This window comes from Botryllus schlosseri, chromosome 1, assembly GCF_051294905.1.
Source record: "Botryllus schlosseri isolate E-star chromosome 1, Bs_hap1, whole genome shotgun sequence".
NCBI lineage: Eukaryota > Metazoa > Chordata > Ascidiacea > Stolidobranchia > Styelidae > Botryllus > Botryllus schlosseri.
Window position 1 is genome coordinate 37,686,366 of NC_137236.1, and position 26,811 is coordinate 37,713,176.

Consider the following 26,811-nt stretch of genomic DNA (forward strand, 5'->3'; position numbering starts at 1 on the left):
GGAGTTTCACCGGAGGTCAAGACACACACTCCACTCATACATTTGATTTTTGATCATATACGCCCGTCGTGGCCATCATGAGTTGATGATAATTATATGTCCCTCCAGTCGTCGAATAGTGATTGTTGTTTTGGTACGACGTGTACAATAGCATACTCGGGAGACGTTCGGATTCGAGATCGAAATTCAGTTCTTCTGAATTGCCGATTCCGTAAATTATATTTTAATGGCAATGTTACTTTACCACTCTATTGATGCAAAGTTCATTTTGTGCACAAGCAATATATACTGATGTATTGGATGTGCAGTTTGATGCATTTTGTGGTGGATTTTAGTCTGATATCTGAGCGAAAATCTGGTATTCCACGAATGCTCGCATGGATTAGCGTTACAAGTGCTCCGCGTCTCAGTGAAGGTTAAAGTTAGACACTTTGGTTGAAACTGTTCGTGGGAATATGTTTCCTTACACTATCTGTGCAACCCGTCCTTCCGAAAAAAGACATTGCATTACATTTGTTCGTTTTGAGTTATTCATGGTGTTTGTCGACTATTATGATCATTTACACCAGGCCCATTTTCTTCATTTTTATTCCGTAGCTGCCTACGTAGCATGGTCCACTCCTAGGCTTTTATAGCACACCGCATACACGGATGAGATGTCGAGGAGGAGCTTAGATAAACCTCCAGCATTTAGATAGGAATTCTGGAGTCTACAACAGGCGGACTCGAATCCGCCACACATTGTTATTGCAGCTGCGGAATACACCACTACGCCATCTCGCAACAAGCGCAGTATATGCTTGCACGAATCTTGTTTCTTAAACTACGTCAGTGTAATTACCCACGATCTGCTTTTAGTGTAACGACATCCATGGTGGCTTTGAATTGGGAAATCTGAGTGACGAAGTACGTATTCGGTTGCCGACGAATGAGCACTATCAGCGCGTCGCTTACCATATAGTGCGCTTTGAGTTTTCGTAAAATCGTGTCATAATTGTAATGTTCGACCCACGACGTTTAACCTTTTAATTTTGCCCTAACCATTAACCCATGTCAACAATTTTATTATCTCATGTCAAATATTCCCATATACATATTTCGTATGCAAGGCTTAATGTATTTTCAAGGTGTTTTGTAACATATGATAATAACAGACCGTTGTGCACCAGTCCCTAATAGATAATGACCGAAACTTGACTAATACAATACTAAAAATGAAAATAATTATAATAGTAATGCGCTAGTTAGACAACGGGTTGAGAAACTACAGCCTGCAGCCCGCATCTGGCACACAAAAGAATCGAAAATGTAAAAATAATGCTGATGAATATTTTATCAATGCGAACATTCTTGATGGGAACGTATTTTGAAACATTTGAAACATGCAAGTAAAACAAAGTAGAAATGACTTAGTTCGGATCACAATTGTGATTTTAGATTAGAACTCTAAATTTTGGTGCTGTACTTTAAAAGGAAAACGGTTCATGAGTGTGCTGCAGATTCCTTCTCTATTCAATCGAATTAATGAAATGAGACAACAGTAAATTATGCCGTTTACTTCGTCCTCACATAAGTATGTGACGAGGCAAGTGTAGGGCGGTAAGCCTTTTACTGAAAGTTGATATATTGCTTATGGCGCAGACATCATTGTGCGTGCCGAAGTTGACCAAACGCAGAATCAACATGTATCTATAAACCGTTCTCCGCTTCCATATTCTAATTTCCCATTCCTATTCCTTATTTTGACTAATGGATTGAGGATGACCAGCAGCTAATAAAACCCGGGTAATGTTTCTGACGCATGTCGATCATCAAATCAATATTTAAATTGTTAGTGTATTGTCCCCATGTTTTCGGTTACTATATGGTTACTATATAATCAGATAAAAGCTTGCGTTGTGGCTTATAATTCCGATTATACTATATTGCGGCCCGAGAAGGGATTCAGATCTTGAATGCGGTCCGAGATTTAAAAAGGTTCTCTACTCCTGAGCTAGTCGAATATTAGACATTTAACAACGGACGCAATATGTCCGCGTGACCTCAAGATCAGGTTACCCACATTATTATTTTTTTTACGGGAAGTATGGTGAGGTCTGGGGCATCACGCCATATATGATTTGTACCAGTGGTTCCCAGCTTCTTTTGACTCATCGCCCACCTATCACTCTCGACACAAATTTTCGCCCCCCATATTCACGGATCCGAAAAAGGCCATACAATCGAAAAATTTATTCACCAACTCTGGTCGCTAGCGAATTTAGTAAAAAGGCCATTTTTCCGAGCTGGTAGGTGCTCGGAAATCCGGATTCCGCGTATACTTTCCGTTGCGTTGACCTTTTTTACGCTTCATCTACAGCAGTGGTTCCCAACCTTTTTCGGTGACAGGGCCAAATTTAGAATTTCAGAGTAAGGTCGGGGCCGCACGAATACCAGGGCAATGAAAGGAACCCAAAACAGTCACCAAAATATGAAAATTGGCATTGTTCCGATAATTCGCTTGACGCCATTGGCCATAATGTTGCCGCGCTCCCGAACAATCAACCTTTGCTGGCTATTTCGGAGTAGTTTTATTGCCCTGGCGAGATTTCAATTCGTATTTTTGGAATCAGTGCGACACTTTTTTTGTTTTGTTTTGTTTTTGGGGTATTCATGGTGTTTGTCGACTACTGTGGTCATTTACACCAGGCCGATATTCTTTGTATTTTCCGTAACTGCCGACTTATAGCACGGCCCAGCTCTAGGCTTTTGTAAGACCCCGCTGATGCGGATGAGGTGGCGAGGAGGAGCCTAGGTAAACCTCCAACACAGTGCGACACTTACTTTCGATAAACATCGACACAGACGTGTCGCGAGCTATAGGATTACCAATTATGCTGCTTTTTGCCGGCTAAGCAGTACGCATCTCGGCGTATTCAATCGTGAGTCACTTGTTGCACATCTACCCGAAATTAGTTATCAATACCCAGGGCCGTAACAGCACTTCGTCAGCCCCCCCCCCAAAAAACGTTGCTTTTGCCCCCCCCCCATAGGTTGAAAAACCGAGCTTCGAAGCCCCCCAGACCCCCTCAGGCTAGTCAGTGGTTCCCAACCTTTTTCGACTCATCGCCCCCTTTTGAAGCTCCACACCGATCATCGCCCCCCAAATATTGGAAGCCGAAAAACAACACTTCGTCAGCCCCCCCCCCGAAAAAAAACGTTGGGTCTTTGGGCCCATAGGGTGATAAACCAAACCCTAGACCCCCCTCAGTCAGTGGGGTTTTGGGCGCTACACATCGGCTAACCCTATTTCATGTACTGTTTGGTGAGTCACGGTATTTCGCCTAAACGCGCGAAGCGCGACAAATTCATATAATTCATGTTTGAATCAGTCAATATGGTCGATATGGAATGTTAGAAAAGGTAGGACCCCTTAATAATAATCAAACATCTTCGGGCGGAATCGTTATTATATTGACTTCTTTACATGATGCTATTTCGTGCCCTCCTATATCTGCTATGTCAGAAGATTTGGAAATCGTAAAAACGTATCAAACTAAAAGACGCACATGATTTCATATTGGTATTTCTTTAGTGTCAAATAATTTTTCCTTGCGGGATGGCATTTGTCCTGTACGGTTTAGGTCGCCAAGACAGGAACATTCGACGCCAGCCATCGCGGCGCCTAACAATTAAACATATCTATGTATAATTGTATATATATCGAAGTTTTCTGTCAGCACAACGGCATTCCTTTTCGGCCAAGGTCTTCTCGCTGCTAATCGTTCTGGCACACTTCTCGGAGTCGCAAGTTACATGGCCTCTAACTTCATATGTCTTGGTACATGGCGCAGTAATGGCCGACACCGAAGTCTCCCATTTCCATAAATCATGCGTATTTTTTTTGGGTGACGGGGACCCCAACATCAAGATACATGAAAATAATAAATAACGCGCAGCGCGAAATTTTTTTGAAAAAGTCGCATGAATTTCTAAAAATCATTCATGTTAATTCACGAAATAATTTAGGGCTTCCTTCGATTTCGGGCCTCCCCCACCCCAATTGGGGGGTTTGGGGTGCGGTAGTTACGGTCCCGACTCCAATATAGCCGTTTTAACGCACCATCGCCCCCGTCGTTGTTTTCGCCCCCTATCGCCCCCATTCGTCCGTTTTCGCCCCCCTATCGTCCCCTTCGTTATTTTCGCCCCCCTAGACCGCCAAATCGCCCCCTGAGGGGCGATATCGCCCACGTTGGGGACCACTGGGCTAGATGGCTGTCTACCGCCATTTATCATCTAAATCGCGTGTTCGTCTTAGGTAGCTTCTCTCGACTAATCGCGCGAAGCGCGAAAAATTTCTATAATTCATGATTGAATCGGTGACTATAATCGGGAATTCCATACATATTTGTATCAATTTTTATCCTCTCTCTGCTCACGTAATCAGATTGACCGGTTGAGCCGAGTGAGTTGTGTTTGAAAAGGTAGGACCACTCAATAATAATTAAACATCTTCGGGCGTATACCCGTTGGCAGGAACGAAACAGCACTTCGCCAAGCCCCCCAAAACACTTAGGTCTTGAGCTCCCATAGGGTGATAAACCGACTCCCCGTCCCGTTGTTCGCTTCTGCCATGAAATCAGGATCCCCGTCTAGTGAGCCCGCGTGGAGCGCTAAAATTCTCGACTATTCAAAATAAAATAGGTCAATAAGATCAGGAATTGCATATATATTGCTATCAATTACTTGTCCTCTCTGCTCACGTAATCAGATTTACCGGTAGAGCTGAGTGAGATGTCTTGGAAACTGTAGGGCCCGTAAATATTAATTAAACATATTAGGACGGGCGGACCCGTTGGTACGACTTTGTTACATGATGTTATTTTATTTCGTGACCTCCAGTCTGCTATATCAAAATATAGAATCGCCCAAACGTATACTAAACTAAAAGATGCACACGATTTCAAATTTGTAGTTCTTCACTGCCAAATAATTCTTCCCTGCGGGATGGTAGCCTATTTGTCTCGTTAGGTTCAGATTGCCAAGACAGGAACATTCGACGCCAGTCATTTAGGCGCCTATGGTCAATTATACCTGTATGTATTTTGTATATACATAACGAAGTTTTCGGTCAGCGTAAGGGCAGTCATTTATTTCACCAAACTTTTCTTGCTGCCGATCGTTCTGGCACACTTGTTGGAGTCGCATGTTACATGGCCCAAAACTTCATATGTCTTCGTGCGTTGTGGCGCGGTAATGGTCAACGCTTATATGCCCACTTCTATAAATCTTGCGTATTTCATCTTGGTGGAAAAGTACCCAATAATTAAGGCACGTGGAAACTTGAAATCGCGCAGAGCGCAAATTTTTTTTAAAAAGTTGCATGAAATACTCTATAATTTATGCTAATTGAGTAAGTAATTTTGGGCCCCCTTCGAGCTCGCTCCCTCCAATTAGGGGCTTGGGGTGCGGCAGGTACGGTCCTGTCAATACCTATATCTATAAGTACTGTTCGTTCAACTGGAAAGTTAGGGCACACTGCATTGAAACAGCAGTGACGTAATCTTAGCAATCTACTCACAACTTTCCTGCAATCCTAATTGCAAACTCCAGACTCGAGGCCAAGCAAAAGTATTTTATAAATATTTTTTTTTTCATAAATCGATTTCTCAATATTTTGGTGGGGGCCGCAAGAAGGCTAGCTGGGGGCCGCGGTTGGGAATCACTGATCTACAGGATTGTACACGATATGCCGTCTTCACGTGCATTTATTCTCCGTGTTCATTAGAGAGAGAGAGAGAGAGAGAGAGAGAGAGAGAGAAAAATAGAGAGAGAGAGAGAGAAATGGAGAGAAAGAGAAGAGAGAGCGAGCGAGAGAGAGAGAAGAGAGAGGGAGACAGAGAAAGAAAGAAAGAAGGAAAGAAAGAAAGAGAGACAAATCCTACAGGTAGCCTACACTTGACCAAACATTCTGACATGTTCAATTGTTCACCCATCGCCGCCAGGTCACCCCCTTGTTTCTCAAAATCTCCCACTGGGGGGCGATATCGCCCACGTTGGGAACCACTCATTTGTACGCTATGCACTGAGTAAATGTATTAGAATGGATATTGTACCTAGAAAATATCTCAAGACTGCTGAGTCGTCATCTCCTCAAAGGACTTCGCGGATGGCATAGAATCGTCTGGCCGTATGTTTGACACCCCTGCACTGGACAAACAATATAGGCCTACATGTAGCTACAGACGCAATATGTCAGCGCGACTTAAAGATCAGATGACCCAGATAATTTGTCGTTTATGACGAGGTATGTCGACGACTGTAGCCTCACGCCACAAATGATTTATGCGCTATTCTTGTGCCTCTTCCCAGCAAACACAAAACCGTAAAAGGATCATCCGGGATCATCTCGATTAGGTTCTGATTTTCTAAGTGTCGAGGGAATGTCTAAAATACGTAGTAGGATGGTCTTGGGGTTATATTCAATCAGAATAAATTCATACTCAGTGTTGTCTCATCTTATGCATTAGGCTTCGTTATATCCGGTAGTTAACCTAATAATGCAAATTTTCTATCTCTCGCGGGTATGACTAAAATACGTAGAAAGGATGACTTTGTCGGTACATTCAATCACGATGAATTCCTATCCGGTTTTGTTCGATCTCATGCGGTAGCTTCGTTCTATCCATTAGAAAACAATGTTCTACCTTCGTTTTATTGCGTGAGGATGTCACCGGTGTTGTATATTCGTGTTGTTGCTCTAAGGTCGAACAGTTTTGTTTTCTTCTGATATATATGATCTTCATTATATATATATTCGCTCTTTCGGTAATCTTGCATGTTCAACGAGTATGGCTAATAGTTTTATTCACAGAATAACTAAATAAGTGAAATGTTGTACGTTCAGGAATATGATTATCGATGCGTGACTTCTAGAATATTTCGGCGATTCAAATTTTACGTCATCGCGCCGGACAAAGATTTGACGCGCAACAGGTCGCACCCAGGCATAGTTCGCTCTTTCTGTATGGTAAATGCCGTAAATATATAGGAATTGTGACTGACTGAGGTAACGGGTTAAAGGTATATACGCAGTAGCATATAGCTTATGGGGTATTTCGAATTGCCTGTAGTATATGACGCCTAGAGCTGTTTGACTTTCTGCAAAACAGGTGTAGACATAGAAAAGTTTCAGCTTTTCCAGGTTAGAATTAGAGCTAAACCGTTTTTTCCGAATTAGATTACAATTATATTGCTGGTATTGCGCTCTAATTTAGTGAAATTAGACCACTATAATTATCTAGTCCAAGTCGCTTCAAGCATCTGAATTACCGGTACCTATACCTACGGCATATCATACGGTAATATTTATGCTTGAATTTGAAATTTTCTAGGTATATAAGTGAATATAGATAGAACAGTGATTCGTGATTTTATAAAAGTTGGTGCAAGAATGGACATTTTCAACTTGATGTTGATTAATGTATCAAAATTTGATATTTCAGTGCAATTATACCTCGAATCCAGTGACAAGATTATTAATCGTTGAAACCAAATGCAGCTTGTATTTATGTTGGCCCAGAGAATTTGGCTAGCCAGACCATATCGATAGAATATGGTCACAGTAAGATAATATTTTAAGCTAATTTACATGAACTTTCCAACATTTGATTTGATATGTCCGCTAAAACAGTTGTTATTCTGCTTTCGAATATGACCTAAATTGCTGGTTTCAATGGTAACTGTGTTTGTCAAAGGCTGTAAAGGTAATTTCTTTTCCATGTTAGATGTTTGTTTGTTTGTTTGTGGTGTTCATGGTGGTGGTTCGACTACACTGGTCATTTTACACCAGGCCGGTTCTTATTATTATCATTCCGTATCTGCCCGATTACCAGTGAATTCGGCCGCACAAACTCGGCACTTGGTGAATTCGGCCGGAATAGCGGTACCGGTCACCATGATTGGTTACTGGAATGTTTGCCGGTGAACTTGGCACTTTGAGTGGTTGTCAATGTTGTACGGGGGTCAGGGCATGCGTAGATCACACAGTCAATGCTTGATTAGATCACAGATTGCGTAATCGCGGGAAATAACGCGACGCTCTTCACCTGGTGAACTCGGCCCTTGGAGGAATTAGCACTAGAACACCTTCGCATTAGAAATGCATTTAATATGAATGAACACTGAACAGTATCAAAAAGGAAATTTAAACGTGTCGTGGCTCGCGGTAGATCTCGTAATCTTGGGATCCGTCAACCCTGTTATCGAGACACCCTAACTCCAGAGTGGAATCGTCTCTCCAAAGGCAAAAAATAATTTATTTTGACGTGATCATGTGAAACATTTGTTGATGAGGAACACTGGCTTGTCGTGATCGATAAACGAACAAGCGCCGCTTGATCTTCCACGGTTTCGATCTCACATACAACGCCAAGATCCATCTTCTCAAAACTTACACGACACAGGCCCGTCACTCACGCCATCGATTCCAAGCAGACCGCGCGTGGTCGGTATATGAGCGCTGCGTTATTTCCCGCGGCTATGCAATCCGTGATCTAATCACGCCGTGACTGCATGATCTACGGATGCCCTGACCTCCTTACAAGATTGACGAATCACTTGATAATACTATTATTAGTTTAATAATTCATATTAATAGCTGTTAATACACTTCATTACAAAATTTCCCGAGGGCCGAATTCACCAAGTGCCGAGTTCATCGGCAACCATCTGCCCACTTATAGCACGGCCCACTCCTAGGCTTTTTAAGACATGGCTATGCGGATCAGATGGCGAGGAGGAGCCTAGATAAACGGCCAACACTTCGGTAGGAATTATGGAGTCGACGTGTCAAGCTCGAACCCGCAATTCATTGGTGTTTAGCTATAATGGAACGTACCACTACGTTACCTCGCCATACCTTGTAAAATGGTACTGTAGCATTTGGCATTTCGTGTGGCAATTGACTTTTGTGTGGAAAATTGTGTTTGTTTCAGAACTTATCCGAAACTTTTATTCCGCCATAGATTGTATATGATAAAACGATATCGGAATTGATCCTAGAATAATTCCAAAGCCACTCACCACAAAGGATGATTTAAAGAAGTTTGATGACATATTGAATGAAAGCAAAAGCCTTTGCAAGATATGTGGTATGTTGAATCTGTTTTGTTATTTTTAAATACTTTGTTGTGCCGATAGCAGACGGTATATATAAACGTAAGATGTGGAAGCTATCAAGGTGTTATGTTTATTCTTTTTAGAAATTCAGTCAGTCAAAGCAGTCAAAGTGGACGATCGTATTGCTTGGATTATATTTAGGCTTATTTTAGCATCTTTGAGAATCAACTCTGAACGTGGACGGTCACGAACAGTCAACTAATTCTGTTCCTATATTGACGTATCAGGCATTTGCACTCGTACCGTTGACGGCTACAATATTGGTCATTCAGCAAGAAGCATCCTGAAGAAGGTTCCCAGTCTGGTGTAGTTATAGCGGAGTCGGAAAGAATGGGAAATACGCTTTCATCAACCTCCATTTGAACAAGATCACATATAGTAAGAGACATTCATGATATGCTGCGAATGTGACTGTGTTCATTGTCTAGTCACCCCACTCATGTAATTATTGAGGCTTCATGCCAGGGTTGTAACCAAGTCACAAGGCTCCGAGTCGCAAGTCAATCTCACTTTTATAGTTTTGACTCGAGTCATTTTCAATTCAGCACCGGGTCAAGTCCGAGTCCAAGTCAGCGAGCAGAGGTCCAAGTCCGAGTTATGGTATTATGACTCGAGCCAGAGTCTAAGTCATTGTGTTATCTGCTCAGTTTCCAATTTAAGTCTTGTTAAACCAACTTTTTATATTTTTTTGTGATATCGAGTGGGTCGCATTTATAATATACGAATTTTCCTTACTTTTAGCAGTTTTACCAGTATCGATTGACGAAATCCCAATAGCGATTTGCTGTACTATTCTTTGAAATAACCATGAAATGTCGGTCTTGGCCGTCTGAGTCTCAAGTCATGCGCAATGAGTCGAGTCATTTCCGTACTTTGAGAAGACGACCCGAGTCAAGTCGAGTCAACAGAAAATCGTGACTCGAGTCTTACAACCCTGCTCCATGCAATGAGCATTTACTTTGAAGATAAATAGTAATTAAATAACTGGTTGGTGGTACAAAATTTTAATACTGCTTTCAAAAGTACCTACATGATAAACGTTATTCAAACCCGAAGAACTTTTCGCGTGCCAATTAAAGAGCTACCGGCACGATAAAGGAAGCAAAACAGAGTTTAATTCAAAACCAGATGGAGAATTATGACGCATTAATGTCGAATTTAGAAATAACATCAATGGAGCCAGAACACAGCAACAATGCAGTGTATAATAACAGTTGTGTAAAACAGTATGACAGCGTGACACAATTCTTTAATTATTTATTATAGTGGTGCCCACCGTAAATACTATTTTATTCAAATCCAAATTTTTCGATGGCAATAACTCCGCTTCCACTTGTTTGAATCGAACCAAATTTGATGAACATCGTTTCTATACATAACCTAACACTTTCATGGGGTGAACAGAAAATTTTTAAATTTTTCAATTTTTTAAATTTATTTTTAAAATAATAAATAGAAACTTTCTTTTCCTGTAGCAATGCGGCTACTGTTTGGAATTGAACCAAATTTGGTGTGTAGGCTTGAATTAGGTAACCTAACAATTTTAACAAGTAGCCAGAACGATTTGAGAAAAAAAGTCATTTTTAAGAGCCCTAATGTCCATGTCAGAGAAACGTTTTAGGGTAGGCCTACTCACATGTCTCGCAGCGTTCTCTACATAATTGTCAATTGCGATACAAACTGTTCGCTTGTACTGGTAAAGCCATCCAACTTCGAATTGTAAAATGTTGGGAGTCTTGATATCAAATTTTTGAAAGGTGCACTTTAAGAAATTTTGGAATCTGTCAGATTATACAAAAATTTTTAGCAAATTCTTTGACATATTTCATCTATTTGGGACTCGATCAACGTAAAAGAATTGGTAATTATTTTATACAATATATTGTATTTGTAGTTGAAGTATAGTAATAATTCTTATGGTTACCGCACTTGTAACGATTCACGGCCATAACTGGAATTAATTAGAATGATGTAACTTTCAAATTGTCATGCATTTTGCAACGACATTGTGCTCAATTTTCAAGGTGCTGACCATTGGAGGAAGAATCACCATTAAGCCGGGAATTCACGATCCGTAAACGCGGCCGACTGTTTCTCTCCTCAAGCGGAAGCGGCAGAGGAGAGAAACGAAGAGAAAAAAATGGCAGAAATAGCAAGAGTGTGACAAGTCGCGTCCGTTCGCTTAAATGCGTATTTCCATTCGCGAAGCGCGAAGTAGTAGGTGGGAAAACTAATGGGCGTTTGGTTAGCGCTTATATAAGGTTGACTCCAGCGCTGTATTTGCTAAATGTTGCGGTGAAATAGGGGTGGTGTCATTTGGTATCAATATTGACTATTAAAAGACCATTTGTTAGTGGTCATGGATTTGTTCGGCCAGTATGCAGTAATTTCTGATGGTCACATCTCGGGCTTCTGTTCTCCAACCCCTCATGATTGTTATTCTGCTTTTAGTAAGACTGTCGATTCTAATGTTTTATCGTATCATTTGTCGGAGGTTTCGCTCGCTTTTTTTACAACATTTTGCTCTCTGCTAGGTCAATTACTGGCTGAGTATCACTACAGCCTAAGGAACTGCACTAATTCTCGTTTTAATGTCTTGCTGGTTATCTTGCTGTCAATTCTAATAATTTGTTAATGTCTATACCAGAGCCGCCACTCAAATGTTTTGTTCTCTGTACACAATATTGTTAGGTCTTCAGCTTTCCAGGCAGAGTATCATTCCACTTTCTAGACTTAGTATATATCCCTCCAACTAGCTGCCTAATAACTGATTCGTTTGGATTGTTGAATTGATCATTTTTGACAGAATGTGACGAAATTTTAGTCAAGAATTCATTTTGTGTTGGTGGCTGTTTTCAAAGATTGCTGAAGTAGTCAGCGTTGATCTTGATAATCAAGTAGAAGTGGCGATTGAAGTCAGTTCTCTAGTCATATAATAATAATAAATATAATAATAAAAACTTGAAAACTTAGTGGAAATAGTCCAGAATCAAATCCATTTTAGTAAGTATCGGTGAAAAAAATGTTGGAGTCATTCGTTATTCGCTACCTCTGCCATTTTCGCAGTACGAATGTCTTGGCTAATAATCGTCAGTTTCATTTTATTTCTGCAGGGTGTTGAAAAGAAAACGCCAGAGGGATAATCATCATCAGACGATGAAACCTTCTGATTACTGACTGTTCTCATAGTTTCATTCATTGGCACTACTTTGCACTACAAGTAATTTCGTTCGTTTCATTTTTTCCGCCGCCATTATTTACTTGCCAATTCGTTTTGAATTAAATTACCGCAAATGTGATTAATATGTAGTAGATAATGTGGTGTGTGTGTGGACGCAGCCGTGATCAGGTTATGCCCAGTGGTAGAAAACAGGTTATTATGTCAGGATCTTCTTCTAATGTAGGATCTACTTTCTACTCACCATGTTTAAAGGCTGTAGCATCTGCATAATATGTACATTATTGAAGTACATGGAAAAGACATTGAATTGAGTCGACACAAAATCCCCCTTTCTACTACCTGCCGAGATCTAATATCTACTATATCGACTCAGCTTTTCTACATCTTTGGTCTGTACTGTGTTTACTGGGTTAGGATAGATGTCGTGCGTAAAAAATACTGAAGACATAGGCACACATGTCATCACTTGTGTATAATTGCATTTTGTATTCCGTAGCTTGTAGATTAGAAATGAAGATTGCATTTATTTGCCTCGTAATTTACGCTTACATCGTCAATGCTTTTGATCGTAAGTATTCTGCGTTATGTTTCATGAAACACTATCACTCTGATTCTTGTTTCAACAGAAGGCGACAACGAGCCGATACCGCAGCAAGTGAGTCGGTTCACTATCTCGTTTTATTGACGCGGCATTCAAGTTGGCAATTTTCCATTAGTTTCAAATCGAACCTAAAAGCTATCGGTTCCAAATTTTATTTTTTCAGGCAGTGCATGACGGGTATCACGACAGGGGCAGCAGCCAAGCCTACTATGGACCTGCCTACAGACAGCGCCAGCCTACATACCGGCCTCAGCCTAATCGAAATAGCTTCGACCTCTGGAGCCCGCTCAATCTCTACTTCCTAATCAGTGAGTGGTCGAATCCAACGTGTCAGCGAAGACACTTCGAATGCAATCATTATAAATTCGCACGCTGAGCTAGCTCCTAGTAGTAGCTACAGTGGCAAGTGGCGAGATAGCGCAATGGTATAGTCCAGTGCTTTTCAACCTGTGTGACGGTTCGCACTGGTGCGAATGAAAAAAAATTACAGTGCGAATGACGAAGGTGGTGCGAATAGTGCGAATGAAAATCCGGATCAAGTGCGAATGAAAATCGTGAATAATGGTTAATTTTTCAGACGTGGACTAATTCAAATAAACCCAATAGGAAATTCAAGGGCAGTGTAACTTTTGTATTGGCGACGCAATTGTAAAAACTTGCTTAACTAACGACGCACCACTAATTGTAGCTCCACAAGCCGTAGTGAATTAATATTTTCGCACTATAATTATTATGTAGCCAAAAGCCTGGTTTCGAAGCTGGTATAGTGGCAGACATACAGTATATCAGCCCGTCTAAGCCCGCGACAGGCTGGAAAAAATTACGTCAAATTAACTTTCTGCTTTATTTCGCTAAACAATCACCATATTATCTTAATAACTGTTCGATTAGCGCGGGGCACGAGGACAGTTGTAAATACCATCATTCCATACTAACATTTGCAAGTTACTGTAACGCACATTTTTACCCCTTCAAAGGTTTGCTTGTTTTTTTGTGGTATTCATGGTGTTTGTAGACTACGATGATATGGTCATTTACACCAGGTCGATTTTGTTCATTATATTCCGTCGCTGCCGACTTATAGCACGGCCCACCTCTAGGCTTTTTGTAAGACACCGCTTACGCGGGTGAGGTGGCGAGGAGAAGCCTAGGTAAACCTCCAACACTTAGGTATCGGAATTCTGAAGTCGACCTCGGTCGGACTCGAACGCGCACCCATTGGTGTTGCAGACGCGGATTATACCACTGCGCTCTCTCGCCACGCCCCCCCCCCTTCAAGGGTTATTAAAGTACGGACCGCAAAGTGTATAATTTTGGGATGACACGGTGCCAGAGCTATCTGTTAATATGTACGTAATATTTGTTGAATTTATTGCAAAAAATCCTGCGATCGTTTTACATATCCAAGGTCACTGTGTTGGGAACTGCTGTAGCCAATAAGCGAGACACGCAAAAATATGGTTTTATCATGATAATTTTAGTGACAAAACTCGTCCGACTGTTTTTTTTTTGTAAAACATGGTTGAAGACCATGGGGATGAACTAGTGTAGGGTTGTGCAACGAGCCAGTCCAGGCCTATGAGACTCATCCATTTCGAGGCCAACCCCTTCTGCGTCGGGGCACATAAAGACGTAAAATTTTGGCCAACAAACTGCTGATAAAATGCGTTGCCAAAAATATAAGCAGCGACAAAACCTGGGTCTAAAATGACCGATGGTGGATGGCCAAACCTTTCGATATGGATATGCTCCGTTGTCGGCATGGAATAGTCCCGTTCTTTCAATCTGAGTATAAACAGTAGTACAACTGCGACACGCAGAGGAACTTAATTTGCCCGAATTTGTTATCTCGTGCGTCAGGCATGTTTTGTAGAGCTGTGTTGTTGTGGTGTGCGCGTTCTGTATGTAATACATGTCCGTAAAATCGTACCATATAACTGTCATATTAAAATGAATTCCTTTCCAAGGGTGAGGCTCTGGTTGCAAGATGCCACAAAAACTCAAATTTTGGTGGTAGTCTAAAAGCTGCTTTACTGTTATTAAACTGCTATGAATTCTAAAGTTAGATTGACCAATTGAGCAGAACACGCAGTTCATTTGTTCTTCTCAAATACTCGCGAGACAGAAGTTGGAGCAACGTATCATGAGGTAGCGAGTTCTAATGTGCCTACTCTCCTTGATCGTATACGTTCTTGTACAAAACCCAACAACTTGTTTTGGGCCGAGAAGGGGTTTCGTGAAATAGTTTAAATGAAAACGAGCGAAAAAAGTTTTCTTTTTAATGATACTTGACAGCTTAAGCTACATATATTAGCCAATTTGTTGCACACTTGAACAAAATGTATAAAAATTGTATAACAATTTGCGTTTAGTTAGTGCGAATGAAGTTTATTTTACAAAAAAAGTGCGAATGGAGCTGAAAAAGGTTGAAAAGCACTGGTATAGTCAATAGATGCAACACCAATGGGTTGCGTGTTCGAGTCCGACCGAGGTCGACACCATCAGATCACCGACCAAAAGTGTTGAAGGTTTATCTAGGCTCCTCCTCGCAATCTCATCCGTGTAAGCGGTGTCTTATAGATGTGGTCTGTGCTACAAGTCGGCAAAACTACGGAATAAAAATGAAGAAATTTGGCCTAATGTAAATGACCAAAGTAGTCGACAAACGCCATGAATACTGCAAACAATAACAACAACCAACGGCGGCCTTTGACGTTCGGTGCCGATACCTACAAGCTAATATCGAACACTTATTTCTGACAAATGAACGCTGAGAAAGCTCCTGCCCCATGCAGAATCATGCGGGCACCGCGATAGGACGCTACATATTTTTCTTGATGATTTTTCGGCATATATACCGACTCATAATATACATATACATATGATCTATGCACACTAGGGATATGACTGAAAAAAAATTGCCTGTAGCAGGAATTAATGAACATTTTGGTATAAATTAATAAAATTATAATTACTTTGCTCAAATCGAAAAAACTGTCCCGCACAAACTAACTTCAATTTTCGACACTGGTCCAAATATAGAAAAAAAATACAATTCGAAGGTATTCTTTGCTACAAATTTAATCTTCCTATATATGCCCTTTTGCACTTCTGGTGAAGTTCATCCATCAATTTGACTTCCCTTCTTGTTATTTTGTTAGCGGCAGGGACATCTACAACGGACATATCGGACTGCCAATAAGATTTTGAGGAGCTTTATCGCTGCTGGACATTCAAGCGCAAAGATGGCAGCAATAATCTTTGGTACTCTAGAGCCCGGCCTATATTGAATTTTTGGATCGATACCGATAAAATCGATATCGCACACCTTGACCGAGAACTTCGATACATTCAGTCGATATTCCAAAGAAGTTGGATTTACATAAGCACATCTTCAAAGCTTAAGAGCATCTATTTAAACATCCTTACAGCCTTCGCTATACTTGAACATGAAATAAACTAGAAAGGCTACATCTGGACACCGGCAAAGTGTTATCCATATGAAATATATCGATATTTTCAGTCTAGCGGTCAAAGATTATAGTTTTCCGACTTCCTACCGCCATGTTGTGACGTCATGAAAACTGACGATAATTTTTCAGCTTCAATGGCCGATACCGATGATTCTTTCAAAGAGTGATATCGTCTCGATATCATCGGTAAACCAATAATCGGAGGGGCTCTAGTATATTCCATCTCTAGACATCTAGTTAGAATTTCAGGTTTCCTGACACGCATTTTGAGAGGAATAGGCATGATATTTCCAGAGTTACTCTCCAGCTGGGGAGTTGGAAGCACGGAATTGCAGCCCTTGAGCTCCATCTCGCATTGCGTAGAGATGGAAGTTCATGTCATTTGATCAGTGGTAATCAACTATTTTCTATGAAAGAGCGGCATGCTCTGCACAGCACATAGATAAACTTAAAATCATCCCTCCATCAGCGGTTTTCTAATACTTCATCGGAAATTCTGGGTTGGTGGATTGTACCAATGATGTAAGAATGATTGGACACTCCAGTCAGCTCGGAGTTTGAGCGCGTCGCGAGTCATACTTCACCAGAGTTATGGTTAAGATGTAAACAAAAGGTTTGTCGGCAATATATTTTTGGGAACTAGCGTTACCGTAGTGGAAAGTATCTATCTTGGCCTCTGTTGAAGGTGAAGTGTGTGCGCACTGTGCAGGTTTTGGTCACTGCTGCGCAAGAGGGATCCATGATAGGTAGAAAGTTCATGGCACTGTCTATTTCAGGTTTGATAGACTTGTGCACAGCCAATGATATATAAATGATTGCTCACAGCGTATACTTCGCATAGTCATTTATAATGTCCTCCAGTTTGTCAACTCTCTCAGTCGTGGTTGGATTGCAAGACGGTGACCTCGAAAAAGTGGACGGAACAGAGACAGTCCAACATTCCCCTTCACTCAAAACATTTCCAGACTTACACAGCACCATTTATTCCTCCAACAGTCAATGTGATCATGGGAGAAGTTGATCAAATCCGAGCGTCATAACAATGTCTCATCGTATGGGTATTACAGAAGCAGGATGTCGAACACCTTAAATACCTCACTTCTTCATGGACTCTTAAGTGCGCTGATATTAGTTGTGACTAAATTTCAATGAGGATACCAACACCATAATATCATTGAGAATTTTATGCAGGGTGTAGATATTTCATTTACTATAACACTTAAAAACTTCATAGCACATTACCAACGTACTAGAAAACATGTTTTGTTACTATGTCAGAATTTGTTGTTATCAAAATTCAGAATAACAAGAACCAAAATCTAAGTCAACGGAAAGCATATAAGTCAAGTCAATATGTAGCAAGAGCAATATGAGCCATTCAATAATGTGATATGTGCATTAGGGGTCTTCAAAAATGACTTCTTTTCTCAAATCGTACTGGCTTCTTGATAGAATTGTTGTGTTAGCAATTGTAAATATGTCTTTTGTTACTTGCTTCTATTATTGTTGAAGCGTTGGTTCCGCATGGATTCTGCTTAAAAAATTTCCAAAACCCAAACAAATAAATTTATTGATATATTTGACTGGTGATAATAGTATTTACGGTGAGCAGGGATATGGGTTGGGACCATGAAATTTTTATGTAATGCATATTTCATGGTAGAATAACTGTGAAATTTAAAATCAAGCTTTATATCAACCATACTCCTTAGAAGCACATTTCACAAGAATTTTTTTTTTGTGTAGGCCGTATCCTACAGACATTTTCAAGCCCGTCCCCCCCATTTTTTTTTCATCTGTAACTTTTTTTTCATTGAGTTTAGGGCAAAACAGTTGGTTTTATTGAATTCCTTGGCCCCAGAATTGGTTAATTGGACATTTTAATTGGTTCTCTACCATCATTTAAGCGAAAAATATCGATTTCAAAGATTTTTGAAAGTAGCGCCACCTAGTGACGAGAGGATTTTAAATCGCAATATCTTTTGAACCGCTGAACATTTTTCAATTTTTTTTTTTAATAAACTTGGAATTCAAAAAAGAACAACATTTGTAAATATTGGACAATTCTGAGGGTATGCATTACAGCCCCTGTTAAATTATAATGGAATTAGCCATATGCAATATATATAGGCATATTCAAGAGAGGGATTTTGCACTGGAGGATTGTGGAGATACATTGCTGGAAAAATATTCTGGGTATTTGAGGCAGTATATACAAAAAAATACAAGTTGCTGCTTATGCTTAGGTCATAAAGCGTGATGCAAGCAGTGAAAAATCTTGAAAGTTATACATAAAATACCATAGACGTACACGCAGTCTACACACAAAATCATTTCCTAACCTTTCAATGAATAAGATGTCATAAAAGTGTGCCCGCAAATGCCAAAATTATCTATTTAGTACAATTCTTCCAGCCAACAATCTTGACGAATACTCCTTGTCAATTTTCAAGGTTTATAGGCAATTCACGAGGAACACTTCACGACGGTTAGTTTATATCGAAGAAGTGACAAAAAGTTTACCTGGTATATTTTGAATAAATGAGCGTTGGTAGAGGTGTTCGCCCACCCCGGCGTGAAACATTACCTCGCCATGGTGACGCAACCAGCTATTGAGAGGAGCACAACATATCACGCCATGCCGATGTAAACAATAACAACTGTGGAGTGATTATCCTCAATGTAATTCTAGTGCATTGTTTTGCTGATGCAATATAGTTCGGAACATTGCCGATTATCATCATTGATGGGGAGTCAACGTTGTTAACCAAGAAAAAGTTATATCTATTATCATTCAGCAACCAGTAGCCTACAATAATAGTTTTTTGTTAGTTCTGATTTTATATTGTGAAGGTACTATCGCTATATTGATACTATACTATATAGAAGTATGCTACTTAGTTGCTCACACAATCATCGTAATCAACCCTTCTCTTTTAATAAATCAGGTGACGTAGATTATGCCAGAAAATTTTATTATCCTCTTATAGCAATCCTTGCAGGTTTTGCACATCTATATTGACGCTCATCCACAGTATCTTTTAATTTTTTAGGCTGTGTCGTACATGCGTGTATTCCACCGATGCTAAAATACCTAGCAGCTAGTCGCCACATTGATAAATGTGCATCGTTAAAAATTATATTAAATCCTAGTATGCAGTACTGCCTGACTATGCTCACGAAACCAACTAAAACTAAACCAATTAGGGAATATCGATGAAATATTACGCCAGCAAGGTCGATTGCAGCACTCCACCACAGTCGACATAACGCAATTCCGTACCTTCGCTGAAGCATAGCCCGCGACGGACTGATTTCGCCGCGAACCTATCTTATAGCGTTAAGGGGCGTGGCAGTTTCCAATCATTGTATATATCATTGATTGTACCAAGTTTTCGTAGTGTTTTACCATATCATCTCCAAATTTGTAGCAGAAAGTTGGATTTGTTGAGGACATTGGATTGATGAACTCTGATATAGGCTTTAAGAACCGATAATATTATGTCGGCAGTCAATATTGTGGTTCATGAAAACCCTTGCTCATCATAGCATTTTGCAGTTCCTCAGCAACGCCATTCCGCAGCCCAGTATCTACAGATGCTGTGTCACATATGATATGACATTTTTAAACTTTAATCATATTCCTCTAATCGGTTTTCTAGACCGCTGAAAGAATGTTGAGTTTTCAACTTTCGCCTTTTCGAACACCCAGTTCGATTTGTGTCAGACATATTGAAATTATACGATACATACAGTCTATATCTGAAATCAAAATTATTAATTATTTTTTAAATATTGAATTTTGACTATAAACAAGATAACGATAGGATTAACTCAATCTGAGTTATCACAATTTACCAAAATACTATTTAAATTTTAACAATTTGAATTGCGTTAGTTAAATTCAAATCAGTCGGTATATGTATTATATAGGCTGTATCTACATAAAAAGCCTATCCTTCATGCAATGAAAACTGGAAAAGTTTTGTGCGGGAAGGTTTGTTTAACCAGTCTTAACTTTTGTTAATTGTAAAATCAGGAGACAAAGGTTCGTCGTTTGTGACTACAGGACACACAAAATTTTGAATTTTTTTTCAAGTCATAACCCTAATGCACACTGCACAGGCATGAGTGTATGATGAGCATATGCTGCTGGGCATTAAAAATAATATATGTATATGTGTGTATATATATTTTTAGCCTTGTAAGTAGGATTACATTTAAAACAAATAATGTCTTAATACACTTCGCTTAATGCATATTTTTAAAAGAGTCTTCAAATGGTGCCTTTACAGAAATTGCGGGTATCCAAGCGTTGCATGAGGATACCACAATTGCGTAAATACTTTCGAAAAAACATATAGCATGGGCCTATGGATGATTTTCACCCAATACAGTCGAAGTATAAGATTTGGAATGGTTGGAACCCTCGAAATCGTCGTCGGTTCAACAATCATGTCATGTAGAAATCAGGGATGGTGTGAACCTCAGCAAGGTTCGGGTTCGTGTGAACGTGAACGTTTTAAATGGTTCTGTGTGAACGCGAACGTGAACCTAATGACGTCTCGTAACGTCATATTGATAATTCCTACCCTACATTTCAGTGATGTGATAGCCTATAACGATGCAAACGTCGCCAAATGTATCAACTGGGACAATCAAATCATATATTAATACCATAAAATCAATATCTTTCGTCGCTTTGCCAACAATTTCGACGAGGACTTGCAAGGGAATATAAGCTTACGACTTAACGGTCTATGGCCAGACCAGACAATGCATTCGGCGTCTTGAGTAATGCTACGTTGATATTGCGAAGAGCGTAAAACCGGTTTCTATACTTGCTACAGATATTACCCAATTAACAAGTTATACAGCAGTAGTCAACACCCCAATCGCAAGGATTTCTTTTTACGATACAATGAACACATGAACTCAAGATTGACCCCGTACGCCAGATAGAATATTTTTACATCAGACAACGATACTAATTTCATTGATTGGTTGAATAAGCATCATTCGCTGAGTACCTACAGGTAGCGTATTTCGCTCTTGATCTTGTTTGATTGCGGGTCAAGCTCACATCAAAGAGTCACTAAATATTCACAAACGGAAAGCTGGATACTTCTACCAAACTTTTCTAACAAAGCAAGTAGAATTTTCTAGGTGCATGGTCGTTTAGTGTTTACATTTTTTATGCTGCCAGCGCCATTCATAGAGTGGCCCGCAGTTGAAATGCAATAAAGTTCAACCAAAGATGTTATAATGAAGTGGAAATTGTAACATATGAAAAAGGTTCACAGTGCAGAACCTACTAAAGTTCGTTTGCGAACGCGAACCTCCAAATTTCGGAGGTTCTCACACAGACCGCGAACGTGAACCTCACGTTCACACCATCCCAAGTAGATATATATCATCGGTATGGAATGGCTGTTGTGTAGGGTTGCATTTCAAAGAAAAATTAATCGAAAACAAACATGTTTAAAACAATGCCCTTGTTTAAAACATCTTTTTTCAGCCATGACGCCACAAATATTTAATTGTGACGTCACGGTGGATTGACCTTGACAATTTAAAATGTAGGGTAAATATGGCTCCTTCGACGAAAAGGTATTCCGCTCACTGTCATAAACAGACCAACATATATTTAATCAGGACAACATCTTTATGCAGCATTGTTACGGTCGCCGGTCATCATCTTTAGAACACATATTCCGTACCAACGATCTATATCTACGCGCAAAAACTGTCAAACCGACGACGAGTTCGAGGGTTCCAGCCAGCCCGCATCGTATAAGTCGACTATTTTGGGTTCAAATCGTCCGCAGGCTTATAATACATGGCTGTCCGGGCGTATTTAAACGATTAATTAGACAACGTATCAAAAAAAACAATTTTTTTTAAAGGAATTTGTTTAAAACACTGTTCCGAACATGTGTGAAAAAAGTGGTTCAAAACACCGTTTGTTTTTAATGTCACCCTATAGTGTTATCGGTGCCGACCGTAAAAATGCTCCATAACGATGTAATCGTGGTTAAATATATTTACGGTCCGTTTATGGCAGGGTCGGGTGACTTTTTCGTTAAAAGAGCAATATTCACCCTATATTTTAAATTATCAATACCAATCCACGGTGACGCCAGAATTAAAGATTCGCGATGACATGGCTAAAAAAGAAAAACAAAACTACAATAAAAATGTTTTGACCATATTTGTTTTAAAGTACTTTTTGCTCTAAATGCTATCCTGCTGGTAAACTTTTCAAAGTCTTGCATCATCCCTCCACAGTACCCTGAAAATATTGAAAGCCAACCGCGGAGGGCTATGAAGTTTACTGATCACGTCTTTAGTCTCCCCCAGCTGATGATTAAACTCCCGACCTACCGATCAAGAAGCCGTGCACTTCACCATTACGCTATCTTGTCGGACAACCTGATATTGTAGACATTTTTTTGACAAATGAACGGATACATGATATATTTATTTTAGAGTTATGCAGGTCGGCCCAAACTACTGTCGCTTCAACAACAACCACAATGGCAATGGCTACAGGAACAACGGTAAGATTATTTGTTATGTATTTTTCGCCCCTTTGACTTGCCGATCCGGGCCGATAGGTCAACGATATGTAAATACTAATAATGACCGTTTGATCGTTTGATACACGTCTAATACAGGTCTAGATCGCACTGCTTTAGGAATAGTAACATAGATTATGAACGCAGAAATCACCATTATTACGTGCCAATGAGCTTTCCAACTTGAACCTGAAAATATGGCTATCAAGATTACTATGTAAACGCTTCAGTTTGATCATTCTTATGAAGCGGAAGTCACAAAGCATGCACTATTCACACTGTATCATGAAACAGCAAGATTAAAATCCGGATTAAAAACGATATTGGATACCTTATTCACCCGATACAAAACCGACTTCTTCTGCTACAGCTAGTCCCATTCGTCGATTCACTGAACGTGGAAATGTACCGGCATTCGGGCAGATTACAATAATGCTGATAACAATATTAAAGGGTTGCTGGCACGTTCGGACCACAACTTTCACTATCCAGCAAATCATCAGAAAGCATGAATGGCTTTGATATTAATCAATATAATATGAGCAATTATCCAACCGGCAAAGAAAGTCTTGGAAAGGACTGAATGTATATATGCTTATGCACGCATCGTATGTATCAGTCGGTAGGTCTTTTGCACCATGTCTGTTCATTGATGAAAGTAGGGTTGCATTTGAAACAAAAATCAATTTAGAAAAATCATATTCAAAACATGGCCCTTGTGTAAACATATTTTTTGAGCAATGACGTCGCGAACACCTAATTGTGACGTCCTAGTGGATTGACATTGACAATTGCAAATATTGTGTAAATATAGCTCATTGGACGGTATCGTATACGTCGGCAATATCGGGTGGTAATCGTCCCTAAGCCCGTACAAGATGTTTTTACGTAATTATTGACACAATTATGGCATAATGACACTACTTAAAAACACAATTTTTTAAAAAGGTCTTTGTTTAAAACACCGTTTAAAACATGTTTTAAACAGCTATTTGTTTTAAATGCAACCCTACATAAAACTATGTCCCTATTGAACAACTTGACGCAATCTATAAGTGATTGAACCATGAAAATGCAGACATTTTTCAATTGCAAGCTACAGGGTGAATCGAATTTGGCATACGCACACTGAGCTGAATGACGCCTGGATCCAGCGTGCAATAAAACGCAAGAATTCGAGCAGTGACAACAGGAAAATATCTAGTCCATAAATCAAAAAAAGTTAGGACTTTTTATCACAGATTCCGAAATATGCTAATTACTACCTCAATCCTACTTTTGCGGGCAGAAATAATCTACTTCCCAATCACTTGATATCATATACTTCAGAATCGGTGGATATTATCTATCTTCTAATCCAGGGGCGGGCAACATACGGCCCGCGGGCCGGATCCGGCCCGCGACGGGATTTTGTGCAGCCCGCCGACAGTTTGCGGTCTTGCGTGATGATGTGGCCCGTGCCGCCGTCTACAGGCATTTGGGCGCAAACATTTTCGAGCGTAAACATTAGCAAGACAAATCGTCGCTCCAATACAACTGATGTACACCGCATTGGCGTAGCCAGGGGCGAATGGGGCCATGGCATACCTACTTTTTTCGAGAATATTCGTAATACAATTTTTGGGCAGATGGATTCAAACTAAAAAAATTCGCGGGATTTAGTGCCTCTACGTACGTGTCTTGATTGTGAGAATACACTATCATAGATACACCAGAATTGCCCGAGGCCGTGGGGTTACAGAGTCTTGAATGAAGTAATTGATAAGAATGAACCCACCCGAAGTGAATAATCTGCGACAATATTCTTTTGGCATGATCACCGCTCAAAATTATAATTACGTGCCGTAGATTTTCGAAGAAGCCACTTGCTCATACAAGCACCAATACCATTGATCAAATGCATTCATTTATTCAAAAATTTTTCGCAACTCGCGCGACTCGAAGCCACATGCACGCTGATTTTTTATAACATTCGTATCACCGATTCAGGCTCGCCCGTGAGTTGGTCGCCTAATACCAGATATAGTTCGAATCTGATAGAATGTGTGCGTCTCTGAATTGTATGTACAATGGGTAGTGCAGGGTAGGATTGACGGATCTGTGGCGCGTACCCATGGGGGGAGTTCCCCCAAACTCATAAAAAATTTCAGGAATCCGGCCCGCCTTATCTTCATTTCCCCCTATCCCGCCCGCCGGGTGGAGAAGTTGCCCACCCCTGTTCTAATCGCGGGATTGATCAATCCACCGATTGGTCGTAAATAAATATTTATTAACTTTGATTTTCAGCCTAAAGCCCAAGTTATTCATTCAACTTTCATGAACTCTTAAAGGATCACAAACCCTAATTTAGGAATTCTGCGGTGGCTTATTACAAATTCATATCAATTATTTTGATATTTTTATCAAAAATTTTTACCAAAATATGTATTTTCATAAAGCCTTGTATTTGGTATTTTCCAAATTTTATTTCTGGCAATTTTGGCATTTGGTTTTGGAAATCCCAAAAATAACCAAACCTGGTAGTTATTCTATCGTATCTTTGGCTTGCTGGTCGGTCCGCGATATCCACTGTTACGCTGATACATATGGCGAATTATCGTAATTCATTTAAAAACTGGCACCTTGGGAGACAAGTGCAGTTGATGTGTGAACTCGGGTGAATCAAAATCGGTGAATGAATGCTGCGACAAATTTCTTGCACTCCAATTCGTTGACAATTCACGGATCCGATTTCTTCAGGACCCGTTAGCCGAATGTACTCGAGTGAGAAATGATAATTGTTACTACTGTTTATCCGAAACTAGCGAGACATGGAACGCCGCTGACGTCGCATGTAAAGCAAAAATATCCGGAGGCAGACTCGCCGTCACCGGTCTCAACGTAGATTCGACTGCCAGAAAGTGAGATCGTTTTCTTGGTATTTTCGCTAAACTTGATAAACATCGTTTATCTGGGATGTTTCAGAGCTCTGATTGACGCAATACCAGCTACAGGAGTTACTTTCTGGGTCGGAGTGGAAGGCGTAGTCACCACTGGTACTACCAGCAGCGAGGCGTTCATTGCCCCGTTGGACGGAATCTCAGTGACAACCGCTGGCACCCCCGGATTCACTGCTTCCGGAACGGGAGACATCGCTGCGGCCTGCGGCCGCGTGGAGGCTACCAATACCGATGCCATTGTATTAGAAGAATGTGATTCGGCTCGCCGCTACCTGTGCGAAGTTTGCCCTTGAAGAGCGTCGCTCACACGAACCCGGTGCGATGACAAAGACCTGCCGGATATCACCCACCTGCAGACAGTCATTTGAATTACTTTTTAAAAGCCCGTGACATGGACGTTTTGACATATATAAAACATAAAACACGTAACTTCTTGTGACCGGATCCGTTATCATGAAATATAGAGCCCAGCAATACGATCTTTATCCCCTCCTCTCCCAATATTCGCGTGACTGAAGTTTGGTAATTACCAGACGTGATACACCCTCGCTTTGACGTTCAAAACATTTTTGGGTATTTCCAAGTACGATTACAAGTCCCTTTCTCCAAATTCCCAGAACCCGGATCTGGTCGCCAATAGGGGTAACACCGTTTTTCGTCATGGATGATTGATTTTAGCGCCACTGAATTGTTCGAAAATCAATGCGGGGTGACGTCATACGACGCTTCTCGTAAATGACATTCGTGATGAATTTTCATATCTTTCGAAATTAATGATTCATATTTTTGATGACAAAGCATCTTTCGAAAGAGTTGTTTATTCATTATAAAAATATATCCAACAATGATGCGAGGTTCTTCGTCAGTGCGTCAGTTGATT

The 26,811-nt window shown here is 40.3% G+C and overlaps 2 protein-coding genes and 1 long non-coding RNA gene across 3 annotated transcripts in view; all 3 read left to right on the forward strand.

Annotated features, from left to right (window-relative positions):
- Window positions 1–26,811, forward strand: part of LOC145436229 (uncharacterized) — an 83,638-nt gene that overhangs the window by 22,370 nt on the left and 34,457 nt on the right. The gene's annotated exons all lie outside the window — the stretch shown is intronic.
- On the forward strand, window positions 9,397–12,458 carry LOC145436357 (uncharacterized). Its single transcript, XR_013914283.1, has 3 exons — window positions 9,397–9,537; window positions 11,184–11,373; window positions 12,273–12,458. It is a non-coding gene; the product is annotated as an uncharacterized LOC145436357 (long non-coding RNA).
- On the forward strand, window positions 12,791–26,782 carry LOC145436194 (uncharacterized). Its single transcript, XM_080313546.1, has 6 exons — window positions 12,791–12,908; window positions 12,967–12,995; window positions 13,105–13,249; window positions 22,904–22,974; window positions 25,732–25,892; window positions 25,957–26,782. Exons 1-6 carry the CDS (start codon window positions 12,797–12,799, stop codon window positions 26,222–26,224), a joined length of 786 nt encoding a protein of 261 aa, XP_080169672.1. The 5' UTR covers window positions 12,791–12,796; the 3' UTR covers window positions 26,225–26,782.